The sequence below is a fragment of the Mesoplodon mirus genome (genome assembly GCF_964341445.2).
Source record: "Mesoplodon mirus genome assembly, chromosome: 12".
NCBI classification, from domain to species: domain Eukaryota; kingdom Metazoa; phylum Chordata; class Mammalia; order Artiodactyla; family Ziphiidae; genus Mesoplodon; species Mesoplodon mirus.
The window spans coordinates 66,299,476-66,320,542 of record NC_138988.1 but is presented as its reverse complement, the minus strand read 5'-3'; the positions used below and the strand labels follow the sequence as shown (position 1 = coordinate 66,320,542).

The following is a 21,067-nucleotide window of genomic DNA, read 5'->3' as shown; positions in this document are numbered from 1 at the left end:
GGAGGATGTAGAAACAGTTAATCTAAGCCCTTCCCATCCCTTTGACTTCCTGTGGACCAAGCCTCCCTGGTGCTCGTGGGCCCAATGAATTCTTCCATCTTCTCACCCAGGCTCTTTCCTCTACTTCTTGCCCCAGCAACAGCTACACTAACTCAGAGAATTTCTCTGATTGGCTGAATACAGCAGGGGGCTCCCCCATTCTAAAATGTTTCATCCTCTTTACCTTCTCCCTCTTCCTTTACCCTCCACACCGACTGGGACTTATTTGGTTAAAGCTCCAGGGGACAATGGTCCTCCGTGGGGGGCTGGTCCTGGGACTCCACACCTTGATGACCCTCCTGAGCCCCCAGGAAGCTGGGGCCATCAAGGGTGAGTGCAGAGGGTGCTGGGTGAGGAGAGGAGATTGAGGGCGTGGGGTTACACGACAGATGGTACAGAGAGTGAACAGTTCCTTTCCTCTGGTTTATGGGCAACTTCTTTTACCCGCATCCCTCTCACCTCTATCAGGTCTGTCCTGGACCTAAAATACAGGTGCAGCTCAGCCCAGCATCACATTCAGGTGCCTCCTCATTCCTCCCTCCTCTCTGAGACCCAAACCTCCGTCCTACTGCTGGCCAGCATTCTGATTTCTGTACCACTTCCTGGCTTCGGGCGAGCCCATTTTCTATTGCTGTATTTATCACCAGGTCAATAGGTAGCTGTTTATCTGTCTTTATCCTGCTCTAGACTTGAGTTCCTTGTGTGCGGGGTCCACAGCTGGTTTGTCTGTATTTCCTTGGGGCCTGGTATCGTGCTGGGCACATGGTGGTTTCTCACAATTATTGCACAAATAATTTCATAGAATTATAAAAACATCTTATCAACGAACACCTAACTTCCAATTTCTAGAAAATTGAGCCTCAGTCATGGGAAGACTCACATTTGTGCATAATGCTCTGAGACAGAAGAGTTGGGACATGAACCCTGAACTTCTGACTCCTTTTCCACTGCTCTTTGCAATACCTTGGGCTGCCTTTTTTTTTTTTTTTTTTTTGTGGTACGCGGGCCTCTCACTGTTGTGGCCTCTCCCGTTGTGGAGCACGGGCTCCGGACGTGCAGGCTCAGCGGCCATGGCTCACGGGCCCAGCCGCTCCGCGGCATGTGGGATCTTCCCAGACCGGGGCACGAACCCGTGTCCCCTGCATCGGCAGGCAGACTCTCAACCACTGCGCCACCAGGGAAGCCCCTGGGCTGCCTTTTTCTATCCCTTCAGTCTCTGGTCACAAATCTTAATTCTTACTCCTGCCTGCTATCACCTGTTTTCCCTCACATCCACTTACACTGCACCTCTGTGCCCAAAGCTCCATGGATGCTCTTAACCTTACTTATTTTCTCCTCATCCCACCCCTACTCACCTGTCATCTCACACACAGGACCTGGTAGCACAGCTGGAGCAGACCATCAGAGCCAAGATTTAACCCTGGGGATCCCAAGCCTGAGTTTAGGCAACCTCTCCTCTTCCCAACCCCGTATGCCAGGCTGCACCCATGTCTCTGTGCTGGCCAGTGTGCAGGGGATGTGCCCATGCCCTCCACCCTCTCCCTTCCATCCCTTGGCAACCCTTCTACTCTCCAAGGACCAGCTCAGCATCAGAATGGGACTCTGCCCCCACACAGAACCAAGGATGGGGCACAGCTCAGAGACTCAATACATCACATCTGATGGATGAGATTGATACCTTTTCTTTTCTCCCCCAACCCTGAACTCACCCAATACAGCTGACCACATGGGCTCCTACGGACCAGCCTTTTACCAGTCCTATGATGGCTCGGGTCAGTTCACCCATGATTTCGATGGAGAGCAGCTGTTCTCTGTGGACCTGAAGAAGAGGGAGGCTGTGTGGCGTCTGCCTGAATTTGACAACTTCGCCTACTTTGACCCGCAGAGTGGGCTGGCCAGTATCACGATGATCAAAGCGCATCTGGACGTCTTGGTGGAGCGCTCGAACCGTACCAGAGCCGCCAACGGTACCAGGCCTTTCCTCTGTGCCCCCCTCTACCAAGCCCCTGGCAGGCAGGGGAGGCCCAGAGAAGCCTCCTCCCCCCACCCCCCCACAGGCCTCTATTGACTCCTGGGCTCCACTCTCAGAATCTGAGACTGTTGTGCTCAGGCCCTTTCCTTCCCAGGAGGTGCTAGATCTTCTCAGATTCCTTCAGCAACCTCTTCCTCTTGAGAAATGACCCCTCCTGCTGGACTCCCCATCAGGGGCCTGGCAGATACAGGACCCCCTGGGCCCCCTCTGCCCTCCACAATCTCTCATCCCTCTGTCCCCCTGCTTCTGTCCTGGTGTCACCATCCTAGACCATTCCCTGCTCTCGGAAAGCTAATAGGAGGAAACACCCTTCAATCCCAGCCCTGATAAGGCCCAGCTGGAGGGCTGAGCCTGTGGGATTCAGGGCCTGGTTCCTCCTAGTGTCCCCAAGAGTGACTGTGCTGCCCAAGTCTCACGTGGAGCTGGGCCAGCCCAACGTCCTCATCTGCGTCGTGGAGAACATCTTCCCCCCTGTCATCAATATCACCTGGCTGCGCAACGGTCAGACCATCACCGAGGGGGTGGCCCAGACCAGCTTCTATGCCCAGCCCGACCATCTGTTCCGGAAGTTCCACTACTTGCCCTTCGTGCCCTCGGTGGACGACTTCTATGACTGCAAGGTGGAGCACTGGGGCCTGGACAAGCCGCTCTTTAAGCACTGGGGTATGAAACCCCCTCCCCAGCACCCCCCTTCTCACACCCGTGTGTCCTTCACTCTGGAATCCCTTTGCCCGACCCCCTGACCCTCCCTTTCTCTCCCAGAGCCCCAGGTGCCTACCCTGCTGCCTGACACCACAGAGACCCTGGTCTACTCCCTCGGCCTGGCCCTTGGCCTGGCCGGCTTCCTCGTGGGCATCACCCTCATCATCACAGGCACATGCCTGTCCAGCACCCCCAGGTGCGCAGGACTCGGGAGTATGGTGGGGAGGAAAGCAGATGACTCTGCACGGGACGAGGGTGGAGGATGAGAGATTCTGTGAGGAGGGGTGGGGTCAGGGACGAGTGGTAGGCAGGGAATAGAAGAGAAGAGGTGAGGCGAGGGTGTCAGGTTTGGGGGAGGTGGGCAGAGATGGGATCCCAGAAGTGTGAGCTGGGACAACATTGGTCATATGGTTTTTGCTACTTTAGGTAATGGCCCTTCTGAGAGAAACAAGTAGGGGAGACACCCTACGGCTTCCTGGCAAGTGTCTGACAGCCCTTGAATGCTCAGTGCCAGAGTCTACCGCATTCATCCCCACCGTGCTGACTTTGAATGGGATCAACCTCTGTCCTATAGGTCTCCTCCTTTTTGGCTCCTGTACTCATGGCAGGGATTTGTGGGGCACCAAGGAGTTCCCTTTCCCACCCCCAAAACACACAGACACACACAGACACACACACACAGACACACACACACTTTCTTGCTCTACCCAAAGCCCTGGCTAGCAGCAGTAAAATTTTAAACAGTGTTTGCACTATATGCATTTTACCAGGTCTTGGCCAATTCTTTCAGGGTGTAAGGGATGCTGGGATCTGGAAGTGGGAACTTCTGGGGAAGACCACTGAGCGTGACCACCTGCTACTGGGGATTGACAATCATTCCTGGGCCCGTCTAGCTACGTCTTGCTCCATTTGACTCAGCAGTTTGGGTCCCCTTGTGTGTCACGTGTGAATGGACCGTTTCACATGGACATCATGAAATCAGCATCCTGAATTCAGATTTGCCCCAAAAGGGATGCAGAGTATCCTGTTCATTGCAACTCCCTGCAACCAATGACAGTTCTACAGGGCACCAGGAGAGGAAACGTTCATGGAAATTTCAGTCTTGTCCAGATTTACTCTGTCATGAAGAGGCCATTGGTATCCAGCCATGATCTACAATGTCATCTCCTTTTTCTACATTCCCTAGAGTCCCAAGCATGACAAAGAGCCCCAAGGCTTGGGTAGGATGGCCATATCTTCTGCCTGGGGTCAATCATATCAGGTAGGAGGGTAGCAGAGTAGATCATCAAGGTATCTGGTAAGAGGGAGGTCTAAGAGAGATCCACCTGAATGCTCTCTAAATCTGTGGCTTGGAAGGTTTTACTTTACTGTGAACAAAATTTAAAATGCACACAAAGAGGAAACTAACTATACAAAGTAGTTTATGTCAAGTACCAAATGAGTGGTACAGATTGGTGGTTTTCAAACTGGAATACAGAGAAGAGTCACTTGAGAGCCTTTTAAAAGGTACAGGCTTCTCCCAGATCTACTATCTCAGGGCCGGGGAGAGTGGTGACAGGGAGTCTGTAATATTTTAACATGCTCTAGATGGTGCCGATGAAGCCATCCTGGACCCAGGCTGTGGTCTGGGAACGGGGACCCATGGACATAGTCTGGTGCTATTGGAGGTCATTGGAAGAGGGGATCCCTGAGGCCTGAGTAGGCTGGGAGGGCTTTCTGGAAAACCTGGGCTTTTTAGGGCATGAAAGTTGAGGAAGGGACTTCCCAGTGGTTAAAACTATGTGCTTTTAATGCGGGGGCACAGGTTCGATCCCTGGTCAGGGAACATTCTGTTGCACACAGCCAAAAAAAAAAAAAAAAAAAAAGTTGAGCAAGATACAGGTGAGTAGGGGCAAGATGGGGGTTGGAACTGGGAGCATTTGGTCCCGGAAAAGAGAGAAACCAAGAGATTCTGGGGACTCTGTGGATTTCCCAAGAGAGAATAAATGGGGGGAAATTGATGGCCAGAAGAGGACTTGGATGGAAGTGGGAGAAGATTGTTCTAATCTAGGTTTTTGCTTGCCAGTCACAGAAACCCTATTAAAATGGTTATAGACAAAAGGAGAGGGTATTTACAATAAAGACACAAGAGTGGTATACAGAACCCAAGGGTGGGTTTGAGCCAGGCCCTGCAAGGAACAGAACTCAGAATGGAAGAGCCATCAGAATCCAGAGCAGTCCCTCTTGCTCTCTCTCGGGGCCATATGGTCCCTGTTTTCTAGATCCCTCGGTACGTCAGCCATATTCTCTCCCTACGGACTGACTGTCCTTTTCAGCTGACATGTCAACCCTATAGGTCCTGTGTTTGTATGTCACCTCAGCTCTAGCCGCCCACAGGGACTGTGTCTCCCAGTCACAATTTTAAATTATTGAAAAAACAAACGACTGCCCAAACTTGGGGAAAGTGTCCACCCCAGCCCAATGTACTGTGACCAGGGGACCAAGATCCCATAGTACAAACATGGTGGTGGCTGGCACCCACCTCTGAGGTGAGGAGTCAGGTCGTTCTCCGAGAAAGAAGATCTCAGAAGACACCACAAGAGATGTCTGTCCCCATAGTGCCCTGATCTCTGCTGATCTTTTTTTTTCTTTAATTTTATTTATTTATTTATGGCTGTGTTGGGTCTTTGTTTCTGTGCGAGGGCTTTCTCTAGTTGTGGCACGCGGGGGCCACTCTTCATCACGGTGCACGGGCCTCTCACTATCGTGGCCTCTCTTGTTGTGGAGCACAGGCTCCAGACGCGCAGGCTCAGTAATTGTGGCTCACGGGCCCAGTTGCTCCGTGGCACGTGGGATCTTCCCAGACCAGGGCTCGAACCCGTGTCCCCTGCATTGGCAGGCAGACTCTCAACCACTGCACCACCAGGGAAGCCCTCTGCTGATCTTTTACTTAAAACTTAACTTGATGCATCCTTGGAAAAGTGTTTCTCTGATCTCTGTCCTAATGTTTAATAAAGTCATAAAAGTGTCCTGTTTTGAACAGACTGGTGGTTGCCAAGGGATGTGGGGCTGTTGGGGAAGGGATGGAGTGGGAGTTTGGGGTTAGCAGATGTAAACTCTTATATATAGAATAGGTAAACAACAAGGTCCTACTGTAGAGCACAGAGAACTATATTCAATATCCTATGATAAACCATAATGGAAAAGAATATTAAATAAAGAATGTATATATATGTACAACTGAATCACTTTGCTGTACAGCAGTAATTAACACAACATTGTTAATTAACTATACTTCAGAAAAAAAAAAGTGTCCTCTTTTGACCAGAAGTGTGCTTTTTTTTCACTATGCATATATTACCCAGAAATCACTAGAAACAATTTGGAAGGAATATGGAGTAATTCCAAATCTTTTAGGTTTATGTATCTGCCTTCACACTCACATTTTTTTTCTTCTAGTCTCAAAGTAAATTACCTCTCATTAAAAAAAAATTGTCCTGCATTCCTTTTTTTAAAATAAATTTATTTATTTTTGGCTGCGCTGGGTCTTCATTGCTGTGTGCGGGCTTTCTCCAGTTGCAGCGAGCGGGGGTTACTCTTCGTTGTGGTGCACAGGCTTACCGCGGTGGCTTCTCTTGATGCGGAGCATAGCCTCTAGGTGCGCAGGCTTCAGTAGTTGTGGTACAGGGGCTTCGGTAGTTGTGGCTCGCGGGCTCTAGAACGCAGGCTCAGTATCTGTGGTGCACAGGCTTAGCTGCTCCGCGGCATGTGGGATCTTCCCAGACCAGGGATCGAGCCCGTGTCCCCTACATTGGCAGGCGGATTCTTAACCACTGAGCCACCAGGGAAGCCCTGTTCTGTATTCTTGATCTGACTTCTTTCAGTCTCTTTTAGAATAGACAGTCACCTTCTCTTCTGTATTTTCAAACTCTCCCCCTTTGCAGTGTTCCCTCTCCACAGATAATAAACATATCATCACTCTCATATACTGAGAACATTAAATCTCTCTGTCCTATAATCCACGCCCCGCAAGCTCCTCCCGTCACTTTCTCTGAAAGAGGATTCTGCATGGGCAGCATCCACATCCCCTCTTCCAATCTACTTTCTTTCTTAAAATTTTAATTTTTAACAACGTAATTTTATCCACATAGTTTAGAGAATCCAATAGTTCTACCAGATTCGCGTAAAAAAAAATTCCAGTCTCTAGCCCCTTCTCCTATCATGTTCTTGTCCCCAGAGTTGATAAGTTTTCAACTGTTTTTAACTAATTCTGTTGATACTGACCTTCTGTCTCTAAATAGTATTCTTGCTTTGCTATATCTTGATTTTTCAGCTTCAGGCCTTTTCCCTTTACTTCCTGCTATGGAAGAAGAGGATTTAAATTTTTTCATTCTCACACCACACACATGCACCCCTTCCTCCAATATAGTTATATTGTACTTTTGGCTAGGTTGGTGTTCAGTGTTTATATTATTATGATCTTGTGAAGGGTATTCATAGCCAAACTACAGAGTAAACCATGCTTGCTCTTCCTTTCCTAGACAACTTTGTGTTTTCCCTGGGATGAGTAATCAGCCTCTTTTCTCTTTGCTTGGTTTTCTTGGTACCTATCATTAATGAATCACAAATTTCCTCACAATACAATCAGCTACCCTGGGTATTCTGTCCATTTTACTGTCAGATAAAACTCCCAGAACCTTGTGTCGACTTCGATCTTAACTAGTTGCTCTCAGTGAGACAGCTGTCATCCTGGGACCACCATTTACCATCCTTGTCAGGATTTACCTGTCCTCTGTGTTGGACCTTCTGTTTCTTATATCCAACTAGAAGAATGACCAGGTTTTGGAATTACTGATGAGATGTTACTTCTCCCAACCATTCATGTAACTCCTCTTTTTCAGACTTTCTCACGTAGGATAGACTCTCAATTCCTTACTGGCTAAGGCTCTCCAATCTCACCCCTCCTCCGGCCTTCCTTCTTTCATTAAGTTACAGCCACACTCTCTTTCCTTAGACTCCTCCTGCCTGTGATCTTAACATCAATGCTTCCAACTCATCATTCATTCACAACACATGTGGTAAAAATTCAGAGGCTTCCCTGATCAGCTTTGCTAAATAAACCACCCAGCTCCAGTCCTTCTCGATCACAAGACTCCATTTATCTTTGTGGACAGACTTCTCTCCTGGAATGGAGACCCTCCTCTCAGGCTTTCTTTCCTCCTTCGGGGGAGTGACCCGTCATGTAGAGACGTCACTTCCTCCCTTCTCTCCATCTCTCCCCTTATCTCCAGTCATTTCCACTAACTGTGGTTTGGCTCTGTCTTGTGGTTTGATTCCACCTCCTGTGGAGGCTCCAAACTTGAGTAAACCTCCTCTTCCCAGGAGAAGACTCCCTGGCATTTCTGCGCCCCGGAGACTTTCTGTTGCCCCATCCCTAGAGCCCCAGCGCCACTCCTGAGACCCGGTTGGATTCCCACTTTTCCTTCATTCCTTCCCTCAGGCCTGCAGTATATGCTCTGCTCCAGGTACAAGTTCTTACCATAACGCCTGGAACATGGCAGTTACTCAGTAACTGACCAAAGAGTAAGATGTAGTCTGCTCAGCTCTCAAATTCCTTGATGACACACCCAAATGAAGAAAACATTTTAAAACTTTCTGCTGCTATTGACATGATTGCTTTTATGATTACTATTAGCTTTCATGTATTGAGCACTTCCAATGTGCCAAGCACTAAACACTTATATCTGTCAAAGCTATGAGTTTGCACACCTACCACGGTGCTTCCTAAATTGTTCCATGGAACTCAAATGTGCTGAAGGATGTTAATAACTAAATTAAAAACAAATCAATGTAAGTAACCTTTTTTTTCTAAAACATATTTTAATATGGGTAAGGAAATGCCAAACATAAGTATGCAGGTTTTAGTATATAGCAATCTGCCTTTCAAAAATGACATGTCATGTTTGGTAATAGGAAAAGATTGGAAACATGTCCAACAAGAATGGAAAAGTTGAAAGAGCTATGGTACATCCATGAGAAGGAGAAACATTAAGCTGTTAGAATGAGGAAGATCTCTTTAAGCTGATATGGAGGGATCCCTAGGATGCAGTGGAAAAATGCAAGATACAAAAGAATGTACATACTGTGTGCTACCTTGGGGTAAGAAAGAGGGAAGATATATGTTTGTAGAAAGCCACACTGGAAAGATAAGCCAGAAATTGTTAAAAAAAAAAGTGGTAGGGGGGAAGAGCAGAGTTGAGGGAATGCATTTGAGGCAACAGGGATAAAAGTGAATATTGACTTTTGAAATATACAAATGCTTAACAATTTTTATAAACATGAAACAAAAAGCCCTAAAATTTAAAACAAACATAAACAACTGAACCAAGAGAGAAGACTTATTTTAACTCCTATTAGAAAACAGTACTGTATATTCTTAGTGGACTATAATCTAAGGACAAAAAGAAGTACTAAAAACGTTGATAGTCATTCAGTAGTTTTATCATTAGTAATAATATTGTATTGTTATTTTGAAACTATGTTTATATATATTACAGGATAAAGCCACTCAGGAATGATGTAATGCATTTGGGAACTGTGATTTTAGTGTATAAAAGGAAAGAAAAAAGTAGCTGAATTAAAACCCTAATATTAAATTTGAATTAGAAACATCAATTTAAACTAATGATTTTATAAATATATATATTTTCTAGCTCTAGCAAATGAAAGAACCTGGAAGCAATGGTCCTTCAGGAGCGATGGGCATCCTTAGAGCACAGATTGTGGTTTCTTAATACCATTACCCAATAAAAGGAACTGGAGTTTCTTAGAGAAGTGACTTATTTCAAGTCTAAGCTAGGGAAAACACAAAGCAAGCTTGTTTCAGAAAACAAGAAAGTGCTCAAAGACTACCAGAGTCATGTCAAAAGAAAAGAGCATCCACCTTGAAGGGGCTCCCACTGGCCAAATTTGGGACAATTTGAGGATTAAAAAAAATTACTATAATCAACTTAAACACATTGAATGGATAAAAATGCATGAGTCCCTAATAATAATCAAATAAAGATAAAGCAAACAAGCAACAACAACAAGACTTTTCTATCACCACTGGGTGTAATATTCTATTTCCAACAAAGAAAATTGATACTTAAACAAAACGAGCGGGCTTCCCTGGTGGCGCAGTGGTTGAGAATCTGCCTGCTGATGCAGGGGACACGGGTTCGAGCCCTGGTCTGGGAAGATCCCACATGTCGCGAAGCAACTAGGCCCGTGAGCCACAACTACTGAGCCTGCGTGTCTGACGCCTGTGCTCCGCAACAAGAGAAGCTGTGACAGTGAGAGGCCCGCGCACCGCGATGAAGAGTGGCCCCCGCTTGCCACAACTAGAGAAAGCCCTCGCACAGAAACGAAGACCCAACACAGCCAAAATAAAATAAATAAATAAATAAATAAATAAATAATCACACACACACACACACACACACACACACACACACACAGAACCAACAAACAAAAAAACCCAAGCAGATATCCTGACTTTTCAGAAGGAACTCTATAGTTCCCTGGTTGAGAAAATGTCTTCCTTTCAGATGATGGCCAGGTGGGAAAAATAGAATGATAAAATCAGTATTTTGTAACCCTAATAAACAAATTGTTTCAGGGAAGGCATCTAGATGTTAGGAGAACAGATGACTGGAAACGGGAGAGTCCCATTACACCAAAGTATCATGCCTACAGATTATTTACTATTGATGAAAGGGAGAAAATATCTTCACAGAGGAGAGAGATCTGGCTGTCACTGCCTCAGCTCGGCAGTCCAACTTGGCTTCACCAATAATGAGACAACAACAGAGTCATCACATCATTCTTGATGAGATGAAAAATACACAGTATCACCTATGAAGAATTATAGTCAAAAAGATCTTTAATCTGAATCTAATCAAACCTTCTGTTCAAAGTTCTAGTTTATAAAAAATACATTGGATAGAGGAATAAGTCAAATGAAGCCAGGAAGAAATAATCATACAAATTCAGAATGTGAGATATTCTATAAGAAAATTGCCCTGGTCTCTTTAAAAACAACATTAAAAAAAGCAGGAGGGGGTGATTAAGAGAGACTTGAGAGACATTACAATCAAATTCAGTGGGTGATTCTTGTCAACATCTTTGGGGGAAAACAGATATAAAGACACTTTTGAGACAAATGGGAAAAGAGACTGGGTAACCAGTGATATTTGGAAATTATTTTCAATTTTTTTCAATATGATTACTGTACTGTGGTTATGTAGCAAGACAACTTTAAGTATTTAGAGATAAAATGCCATGATGTCTTTATTTTGAAATGGATGCAGATATACACACACACACATGCGCAGTTGCAACAAATATGGCAAAATCTTGATAGTTGTTGAATCTATGTTATGGGTAGTCAAGTATTCTTTGTGCTTTTTCCAGCTTTTCTCTACATTTGAAATTTTCATAATATTTCATAATAAAGTGTGTGTGTGTGTGTTTGTGTGCTGTTTTTGAAAATAGCAGGAAATTAAATGAGAGATCATTGGATTCCTGAACCCATGAGTTGATATATGCTACTGATTGAATAATTACTCCTCTGTAATAGATATTTTGTACTTTAAATATAAATAAGTTTAATCTTTTGTCCTTTTTTTAAATTAAAATAAAGTAAGCATGATGTAATGCCTTTTTTTGGTTACATTACATGGTTATTAAATACACACATAAAATCTGGCCATTTCTTCCAGCAACCTTTTCATCCCCAGGTTCAAAGCACAGCCTCATTTTATTCTGGAAGCCCTACAATTGCTTCCTCAATATCTTATCCTTTGAGAAAATGTTCTGTAGTCAAAAGTTACTATCACACCGCCTGTAGTCATCTCAGGAACACCAAGAGTAAGTTCAACAGTAAAAATATTAAGATGGTTTGTAATTTTGTACTTTTATCCATGTTTGAGATTTTTATTGTCAATCCCAATCAGAAAAGAGAGAAGATTAACCAAAACATTTTTAAAAAGGAGAAGATACAAAATTTCCAAAATCTTACAAAGTTCATGTAATTTTTATTATTCTTATTATTTTTAATTTATTTTTTGGCTGCGTCTCTGTTGCTGCTCCCGGGCTTTCTCTAGCTTCAGCGAGCAGGCACTACTCTTCCTTGTGGCGCTCGTGCTTCTCTAATTGAGGTGACTCCTCTTGTTGCGGAGGATGGGCTCTAGGCACGTGGGCTTCAGTAGTTGTAGCACGTGGGCCCTAGAGCAGGTGGACTTCAGTAGTTGTGGCATGTGGGCTCAGTAGTTGCGGCACACAGGCTCTAGAGCTCAGGCTCAGTAGTTGTGGTGCATGGGCTTAGTTGCTCTGCGGCATGTGGGACCTTCCCGGACCAGGGATTGAACCCGTGTCACCTGCATTGGCAAGTGGATTCTTAACCACTGCACCACCAGGGTAGCCCTGGTCTATAATTTTTTCATCCTTTTTCTCTCCTTTTTACACAGTCAATACAAGCCAAGATATCCCCCTCCCCAACTTTCCTCTTGTGGACCCTGTCCAGCTGGTCAGAGCCCCATCTCCTTCACATCCACCACCTATACCCTGGCAGCCTTTTTCCTTCACAAAGGTCCCAGTCTCTAAGCCAAGCCTGAAGGATGGTAGGTATGAATAGTCACCATTCAGATATTACTCAGTGATATTACTGAGTGAATACCACTCAAAGTGAATAATTACTACTCATCTTGGTTCCTCTTCACACAGCAAAAGTCATCATTGGGGATTCCCTCACCTGTACTGATGGAACAAAGTTGTTTCATTTTTCCTTTTGTGTCTTCACACTTCCTAATATTTCTTCAGCTAAGCTCAATTTAGTTGGGTTTGGTGAAAAAAAATTATTTTTCTACAGCATGGTGAAATCTTGGGCAAAGCTACACTTAAAAAGATGTTGAGGGGCTTCCCTGGTGGTGCAGTGGTTGAGAGTCTGCCTGCCGATGCAGGGGACACGGGTTCATGACCTGGTTCGGGAAGATCCCACATGCCGTGGAGTGGCTAGGCCCGTGAGCCATGGTCGCTGAGCCTGCACATCCGGAGCCTGTGCTCCACAACGGGAGAGGCCACAACAGTGAGAGGCCCATGTACCACACACAAAAAAAACAAAAAACAAAAAACAGATGTTGAGGAGGCGGAGTCAAGATGGAGGTGTGGGAAGACACAGAGTTAGCATCTTCCCACAACTAGGGCACCTGCCGGCTGCTGGTGGGGGACTCTGACACCCAGGGAGATGGGAGGAAACCCAAAGTGAACAGGTAGGATGTAGGGGGACTGAGGGGGAGGAGAAGTGAAGGCCAGACAGGATCGGTTCACCTAAGGCTGGGGAGGTGAGGAGAGGCAGGCGGGAAGGGCCATCCCAGATTGGAGGAGCAGGAGAGGAAAGGAGGGTGTTTGCCCCACCCACTCGAGCTCATGAAGCCTGCTGGGCTCCCAAGTGAGGTCCCCTGCCCTCTGAGACCAGGGGTGGGGGGCACGCCTGGGCCCCTTCTGTTCCTTGAGCCTAAGACCCACCCCCACAGACCCCAGGGCCTTTTCCATCCCTGTGGGTCCTAAGCATTGGCCCCGCCCACCACCCAAACCTCGCCCTTGCTTGGCCCTGCCCTCCACAGCCAAGGCCTTCCCCCCTCTTTTTTTTTTGCTGCCCCAGGTGGCTTGCAGGATCTTGGTTCACGGGCCTGGGGCTGGGCGGAAGCTCTTGTGGTGGGAGCTCCAAGTCCAAACACTGGACTAACAGAGAACCTCAGACCACAGGGAATATTCATCAGAGTGAGGTCTCATGGATTTCCTCATCTCAGCGCCAAGACCCAGCTCTACCCAACAGCCTACAAACTCCAGTGTTGGAAGCTTCAGGCCAAACAACCAGTAAGACAGGAACACAATCCCACTCATTAAAAAAAAAAAAAAGAGACAGCAAAAAATTATATCACAGATGAAGGAGCAAGGTAAAAACCTACAAGACCAAATAAATGAAGAAATAGACAATATACATGAAAAAGAATTCAGAGAAATGATAGTAAAAATGATCCAGAATCTCAGAAATAGAATGGAGGCATGGATTGAGAAAATACAAGAAATGTTTAACAAAGATCTAGAAGAACTAAAGAACAAACAAACAGAGAAGAACAACACAATAAGTGAGATGAAAAATACACTAGAAGGAATTGATAACAAAATAACTGAGGCAGAAGAATGAATAAGTGAGCTGGAAGACAAAATGGTGGAAATAACTGCCGAGGAGCAGAATAAAGAAAAAAGAATGAGAAGAATTGAAGACAATCTCAGAGATCTCTGGGACAACACTAAATGCACCAACATTCGAATTATAAGGGTCCCAGAAAAAGAAGAGAAAAAGAAAGGGTCTGAGAAAATATTTGAAGAGATTATAGTTGAAAATTTCCCCAACATGGGAAAGGAAATAGTCACCCAAGTCCAGGAAGCACAGAGACTCCCACACAGGGTGAACCTTAGGAAAAACACTCCAGACACATATTAATCAAACTAACAAAAATTAAAGTCAAGGAAAAAATATTAAAAGCAGCAAGGGAAAAACAAAAAATAACATACAATGGAATCTTCATAAGGTTATCAGCTGATTTTTCAGTGGAAACTCTACAGACCAGAAGGGAGTGGCAGGATATACTTAAAGTGATGAAAGAAAAACCTACAACCAAAATTTCTCTACCCAGCGAGGATCTCATTCAGATTTGATGGAGAAATCAAAAGATTTTCAGACAAGCAAAAGCTAAGAGAATTCAGCACCACCAAACCAGCTTTACAACAAATGCTAAAGAAACTTCTCTAAGCGGGAAACACAAGAGAAGAAAAAGACCCACAAAAACAAACCCAAAGCAATTAAGAAAATGGTAATAGGAACATACATATCGATAATAACCTTGAATGTAAATGGATTAAATGCTCCAACCAAAAGACAGAGACTGGCTGAATGGATACAAAAACAAGACCCATATATATGCTGTCTACAAGCGACCCACTTCAGACGTAGGGACACATACAGACTGAAAGTGAAGGGATGGAAGAAGATATTCCATGCAAATGGAAATCAAAAGAAAGCTGGAGTAGCAATACTTGTAGCAGATAAAATAGACTTTAAAATAAAGACTGTTACAAGAGACAAGGAGGGACACTACATAATGATCAAAGGATCAATCCAAGAAGAAGATATAACAAGTATAAATGTTTATGCACCCAACATAGGAACACCTTAATACATAAGGCAAATGCTAACAACCATGAAAGGAGAAATCGACAGTAACACAATAATAGTAGGGGACTTTAACACCCCACTTACACCAATGGACACATCATCCAAACAGAAAATAAATAAGGAAACACAAGCTCTAAATGACTCAATAGGCCAGATAGATCTAATTAATATTTATAGAACATTTCACCCAAAAGTGGCAAAATACACTTTCTTCTCAAGTGCACATGGAACACTCTCCAGGACAGATCACATCTTGGGTCACAAATCAAGCCTTGGTAAATTTAAGAAAATTGAAATCATATTAAGCATTTTTTCTGGCCACAACACTATGAGACTGGAAATCAATTACAGGAAAAAAACCTGTAAAAAACACAAATACATGGAGGCTAAACAGTGTGCTACTAAATAACCAAGAGATAACTGAAGAAATCAAAGAAGAAATTAAAAAATACATGGAAACAAATGACAACGAAAACAGGACGACCCAAAACATATGGGTGACAGCAAAAGCAGTTCTAAGAGGGAAGTTTATAGCAATACAATCTCACCTCAAGAAACAAGAAAAATCTCAAATAAACAATCTAACCCTACACTTAAAAAGACTAGAGAAAGAAGAACAAAGAAAACCTAAAGTCAGTAGATGGAAATAAATCATAAAAATCAGAGCAGAAATAAATGAAATAGAAATGAGGAAAACAATAGCAAAGATCAATAAAACTAAAAGCTGGTTCTTTGAGAAGATAAACAGAATTGATAAACCCTTAGCCAGACTCATCAAGAAAAAAAGGGAGAGGACACAAATCAATAAAATTAGAAATGAAAAAGGAGAAATCACAGCTGACACTGCAGAAATACAAAGGATTATAAGAGACTACTACAAACAACTAGATGCCGATAAAATGGACAACCACGAAGAAATGAACAAATTCTTGGAAAGGTACAATTTTCCAAGACTGAACCAGGAAGAATTAGAAAATATAAACAGACCTGTCACAAGTAATGAAATTGAAACCGTAATTAAAAACCTTCCAACAAACAAAAGTCCAGGACCAGATGGCTTCACAGGCAAATTCTATCAAACATTTAGAGAAGAGCTAACACAGATCCTTTTCAAACTCTTCCAAAAAATTGCAGAGGGAGAAACACTCCCAAATTCATTCTACGAAGCCACCATCACCCTGATACCAAAACCAGAAAAAAATCACAAAAAAAGGAAAATTATAGACCAATATCACTGATGAACATATATGCAAAAATCCTGAAAATACTAGCAAACAGAATCCAACAGCACATTAAAAGGATCATACACCACGATCAAGTGGGATTTATCCCAGAGATGCAAGGATTCTTGAATATGTGCAAATCAATCAATGTGATACACCACATTAACAAATTAAGGAATAAAGACCATCTCAATGATGCAGAAAAAACTTTTGACAAAATTCAACACCCATTTATGATAAAAACTCTCCAGAAAATGGGCATAGAGGGAACCTACCTCAACATAATAAAGGCCATATTTGACAAACCCACAGCAAGCATCATACTCAATGGTGAAAAACTGAAAGTATTTCCGCTAAGATCAGGAACAAGACAAGGATGTCCACTCTTTCCACTCTAATTCAACATAGTTTTGGAAGTCCTAGCCACAGCAATCAGAGAAGAAAAATAAATAAAAGGAATCCAAATCAGAAAATAAGTAAAACTGTCACTGTTTGCCGATGACATGATACTATACATAGAAAATCCTAAAGATGCCACCAGAACACTACTAGAACTAATCAATGAATTTGGAAAGGATACCAAATTCACAGAAATCTCTGGCATTCCTATACACCAACAATGAAAACTCAGAAAGAGATATTAAGGAAACACTCCCATTTACCACTGCAACAAAAAGAATAAAATACCTAGGGATAAACCTGCCTAAGGAGGCGACAGACTTGTACTCAGAAAACTATAAAACACTGATGAAAGAAATCAAAGATGACATAAACAGATGGAGAAATATACCATGTTCTTGGATTGGAAGAATCAATATTGTGAAAATGACTATACTACCCAAAGCAATCTACAGATTCAATCCCTATCAAACTACCAATGGCATTTTTCACAGAACTAGAACAAAAAATTTTACAATTTGTATGGAAACACAAAAGATCCCGAACAGCCAAAGCAATCTTGACAAAGAAAAACAGAGCTGGAGGAATCAGCCTCCCTGACTTCAAACTATGCCACAAAGCTACAGTAATCAAGACAGTATGGTACTGGCACAAAAACAGAAATATAGAACACTGGTACAGGATAGAATGCCCAGAGATAAACCCACGCACATATGGGCGCCTAATTTATGACAAAGGAGGCAAGAACATACAATGGAGAAAAGACAGCCTCTTCAATAAGTGGTGCTGGGAAAACTAGACAACTACATGTAAAAGAATGAAATTAGAACACTACCTAATGCCACACAAAAAAATAAACTCCAGATGGATTAAAGACTTAAATGTAAGACACGACACTATAAAACTCTTAGAGGAAAACATAGGAAAACACTCTTTGACATAAACCACAGCAAGAGCTTTTTTGATCCACCTCCTAGAGTAATGGAAATAAAAATAAACAAATGGGACTTAACTAAACTTAAAGCTTTTGCACAACAAAGGAAACCATAAACAAGGCAACCCTCAGAATGGGAGAAAATATTTGCAAATGAAACAACAAAGGATTAATCTCCAAAATATACAAACAGCACATGGAGCTCTATATCAAAAAAACAAGCAATTCAGTTAAAAAATGGGTGGAAGACATTTCACCAAGGAAGACATACAGATGGCCAAGAGGCACATGAAAAGATGCTCAATATCACTAATTATTAGAGAAATGCAAATCAAAACTACAATGAGGTATCACCTCACGCTGGTCAGAATGGCCATTATCATTCTATCATTATCAAAAAATCTAGGAACAATAAATGCTGGAAAGGGTGTGGTGAAAAGGGAACCCTCTTGCACTGTTGGTGGGAATGTAAATTGATACAACCACTGTGGAGAACGGTATGGAGTTTACTTAAAAAACTAAAAATAGAACAACCATATGACCCAGCAATCCCACTACTGGGAATATACCCTGAGAAAACCATAATTCAAAAAGAGACATGTACCACAATGTTCATTGCAGCTCTATTTACAATAGACAGACATGGAACCAACCTAAATGTCCATCGACAGATGAATGGATAAAGAAGATGTGGCACATATCTACAATGGAATATTACTCAGCCATAAAAAGAAATGGAATTGAGTTATTTGTAGTGAGGCGGATGGACTTAGAGTCTGTCATACAGAGTGAAGTAAGTCAGAAAGTAAAACAAATACCATATGCTAACACATATATGTGGAATCTAAAAAAAAAAAAAAAGGTACCGATGAACCTAGTTGCAGGGCAGGAATAAAGAAGTAGACATAGAAAATGGACTTGAGGACATGGGGTGGGAGGGCGAAGCTGGGGTGAAGTCAGAGTAGCACTGACATATATACACTACCGAATGTAAAATAGCTGGCTGGTGGGAAGCAGCAGCATAGCACAGGGAGATCGGCTCGGTGCTTTGCGATGACCTAGAGAGGATGGGAGGGAGGCTCAAGAGGGAAAGGATATGGGGACATATGTATACATATAGCTGATTCACTTTGTTATACAGCAGAAACTAACACACCATTGTAAAGCAATTATACTCCAATAAAGATCTATCTAAAAAAAAAGATGTTGATAGATCAATAGATGATAGATAGACAGACGTGTGTGTGTCCATGTGTGTGTGTGTGTGTGTATCTCTAGCCTTATTCTTCAGTTCTGGTTGGTGGAGTTAACAAAAATTTCACTTCTGAATTCCTTTTTTGCTCATATCTATAATATAACCCGAAACTCTGGGCATAGAAGAAAGAATATAAACTTTGAAATCAGCACTACCCGGTCTCACCAGCTCTACGACCTTGTATACATTGTTATTATTTCCTCATCTCTAAAATAGGAACAATACATATGCGATAGGGATGTTCTGTGGACTAAAGAGATCACTATGAAAAGTGCCCATGATAGGACTTCCCTGGTGGCGCAGTGGTTAAGAATCTGCCTGTCAATGAAGGGGACACTGGTTTGAGCCCTGGTTCGGGAAGATCCCACATGCCGTGGAGCAATTAAGCCTGTGCGCCACAACTACTAAGCCTGGGCTCTAGAGCCCACGAGCCAGAACTACTGAAGCCGTGCACCTAGAGCCCATGCGCCTGGAGCCTGTGCTCTGCCATCGCAATGAGAAGCCCGCGCACCTCAAAGAAGAATAGCCCCCGCTCGCAGCAACTAGAAAAAGCCCACGGGCAGCGACAAAGACCCAACGCAGGCAAAAATAAAGAAAGAAAGAAAGAAAAAAAAAAGAAGTCTTCATAGTGGAGTTAACACTATGTAGATTGTGTAGGATTTGCTGATGGGTGAAAGAGCATATTTCAGGCAGAGAGAACAGCACGTGCCAAGGTCCAGTGGCAATAAACAGTATGGGAGAATCCGGGAAGGCCTCTCTTCAGCTCTGAGTTGAGCACAGGTTTCAAGGAAGGGTGGATGAGGGATATATCCTTATAGAGATGACAAGGGCTAGAGAGAGGCCTTGCAAAGCAGTTTAATCCTTAAAGGTAATAAGCAACATGACCAGATTTCTTTTCTAAAGGATCTCCCTGGCAGCAACAGTGTGGGGAATGGATGCCATGGAAATAGGACTGTGGCTAGAAGACTAGAAAGAGGGGAATTCCCCAGTGGTCCAGTGGTTAGGACTCCACGTGGGTTGATCCCTGCTGGGGGAACTAAGATCCCACATGCCATGCGCTGCGACAAAAAAAAAAAAAAAAGACTAGGAAGAAGAGAGTTGTGACAGTCCAGCCGGGGGGTTGGGGGGGCACTGAAAGGCGAGAAGAAGAAGGCTCAGGAGGGCTCAGTGGCTGAGCAGAGAAGCAGAGAGCAAGGGTGAGACCAGCAGGCAGGTCACCAGGGAAAGTAATGATACCTTAGCAATACTGGTTCTGCTAATTATCCACTGTAGAACAGAATGGTTCTGAGCCTCAGTTTTCTCATCTGTGAAACGGTGATGGGTACCTACTTCGTAGGATTATTATGAGGACTTACTTTGTTTTTTTGGCTGCACAGCACAGCTTGCGGGATCTTAGTTCCGCGACCAGGGATCGAACCCGGGCCCAAGGCGGTGAAAGCGTGGAGTCCTAACCACAGCACCGCCAGGGAATTCCCTATGAGGACTTAATTTTAAAGGCATTCTAAGTGTCTGGCACATTAATGAGTTCTGTACGAATGCTTGTTACATAATCGGATAACTCACAGAGGGAAATGTTTGGGGGAAAAGACAGGATCTTTTCTAGGTATGCATTGAGTGCCAGGAGCCTATGGGACATTGCTATGAGGTCGCTGAAAAACAGATTTGGAACTCTGGAGCAAGGTCTAGACAAGAGATAGATTTTATGAGTGGGAGTTGCCTCCAGAGGAATGGATGAAATTGCTTAGAAATACTGTGCAAATAAGGAGAAGAGGGCAAGGACGGTAACATGACAGAAAACATCTCATGGAAGGCTGAGGCAGGGACTCCAGAGAAGTCGACCAAGAGGGGCTGTCTACAGAGGATGAGCGCTAGGAACTGGGGTATCAAAGAACCAGGGATGCTTCAGAGGTAAAGGGAGATAATGGTTTCTGGGTCAGAAAAGTGAAGGCTCATGTTTCAAGAGCTGAAGCTGGAGGTAAGAAGGCAAGAAAGACCTAAACGTCAGAGGATGGGGGGAATTCCCTTGTGGTCCAGAGGTTAGGACTCCGCGCTTTCACTGCCGAGGGCTCGGGTTCGATCCCTGGTAGAGGAACTAAGATCCCACAAGCCCCACAGCGCAGACAAAAAAAACGAAAAACAAAAGATGGGAGGGTGGGCACGAAAATATCTACAACAGAGATTCAGGAGGATGTCATTGGTAACATGCTCACCAGGTGGCGCCAAA

The 21,067-nt window shown here is 43.8% G+C and overlaps 1 protein-coding gene across 1 annotated transcript; it reads left to right on the top strand.

Moving 5' to 3' along the window:
- The first annotated feature begins 260 nt into the window (after positions 1 to 260).
- Positions 261 to 3,438, top strand: LOC309813183 (HLA class II histocompatibility antigen, DO alpha chain-like). The gene is made up of 5 exons (XM_082637761.1): positions 261 to 369; positions 1,758 to 2,006; positions 2,453 to 2,734; positions 2,834 to 2,969; positions 3,200 to 3,438. The coding sequence occupies exons 1-5, from the start codon at positions 288 to 290 to the stop codon at positions 3,201 to 3,203; spliced, it is 753 nt and encodes a 250-aa protein (XP_082493887.1). The 5' UTR covers positions 261 to 287; the 3' UTR covers positions 3,204 to 3,438.
- Positions 3,439 to 21,067: the final 17,629 nt, after the last annotated feature.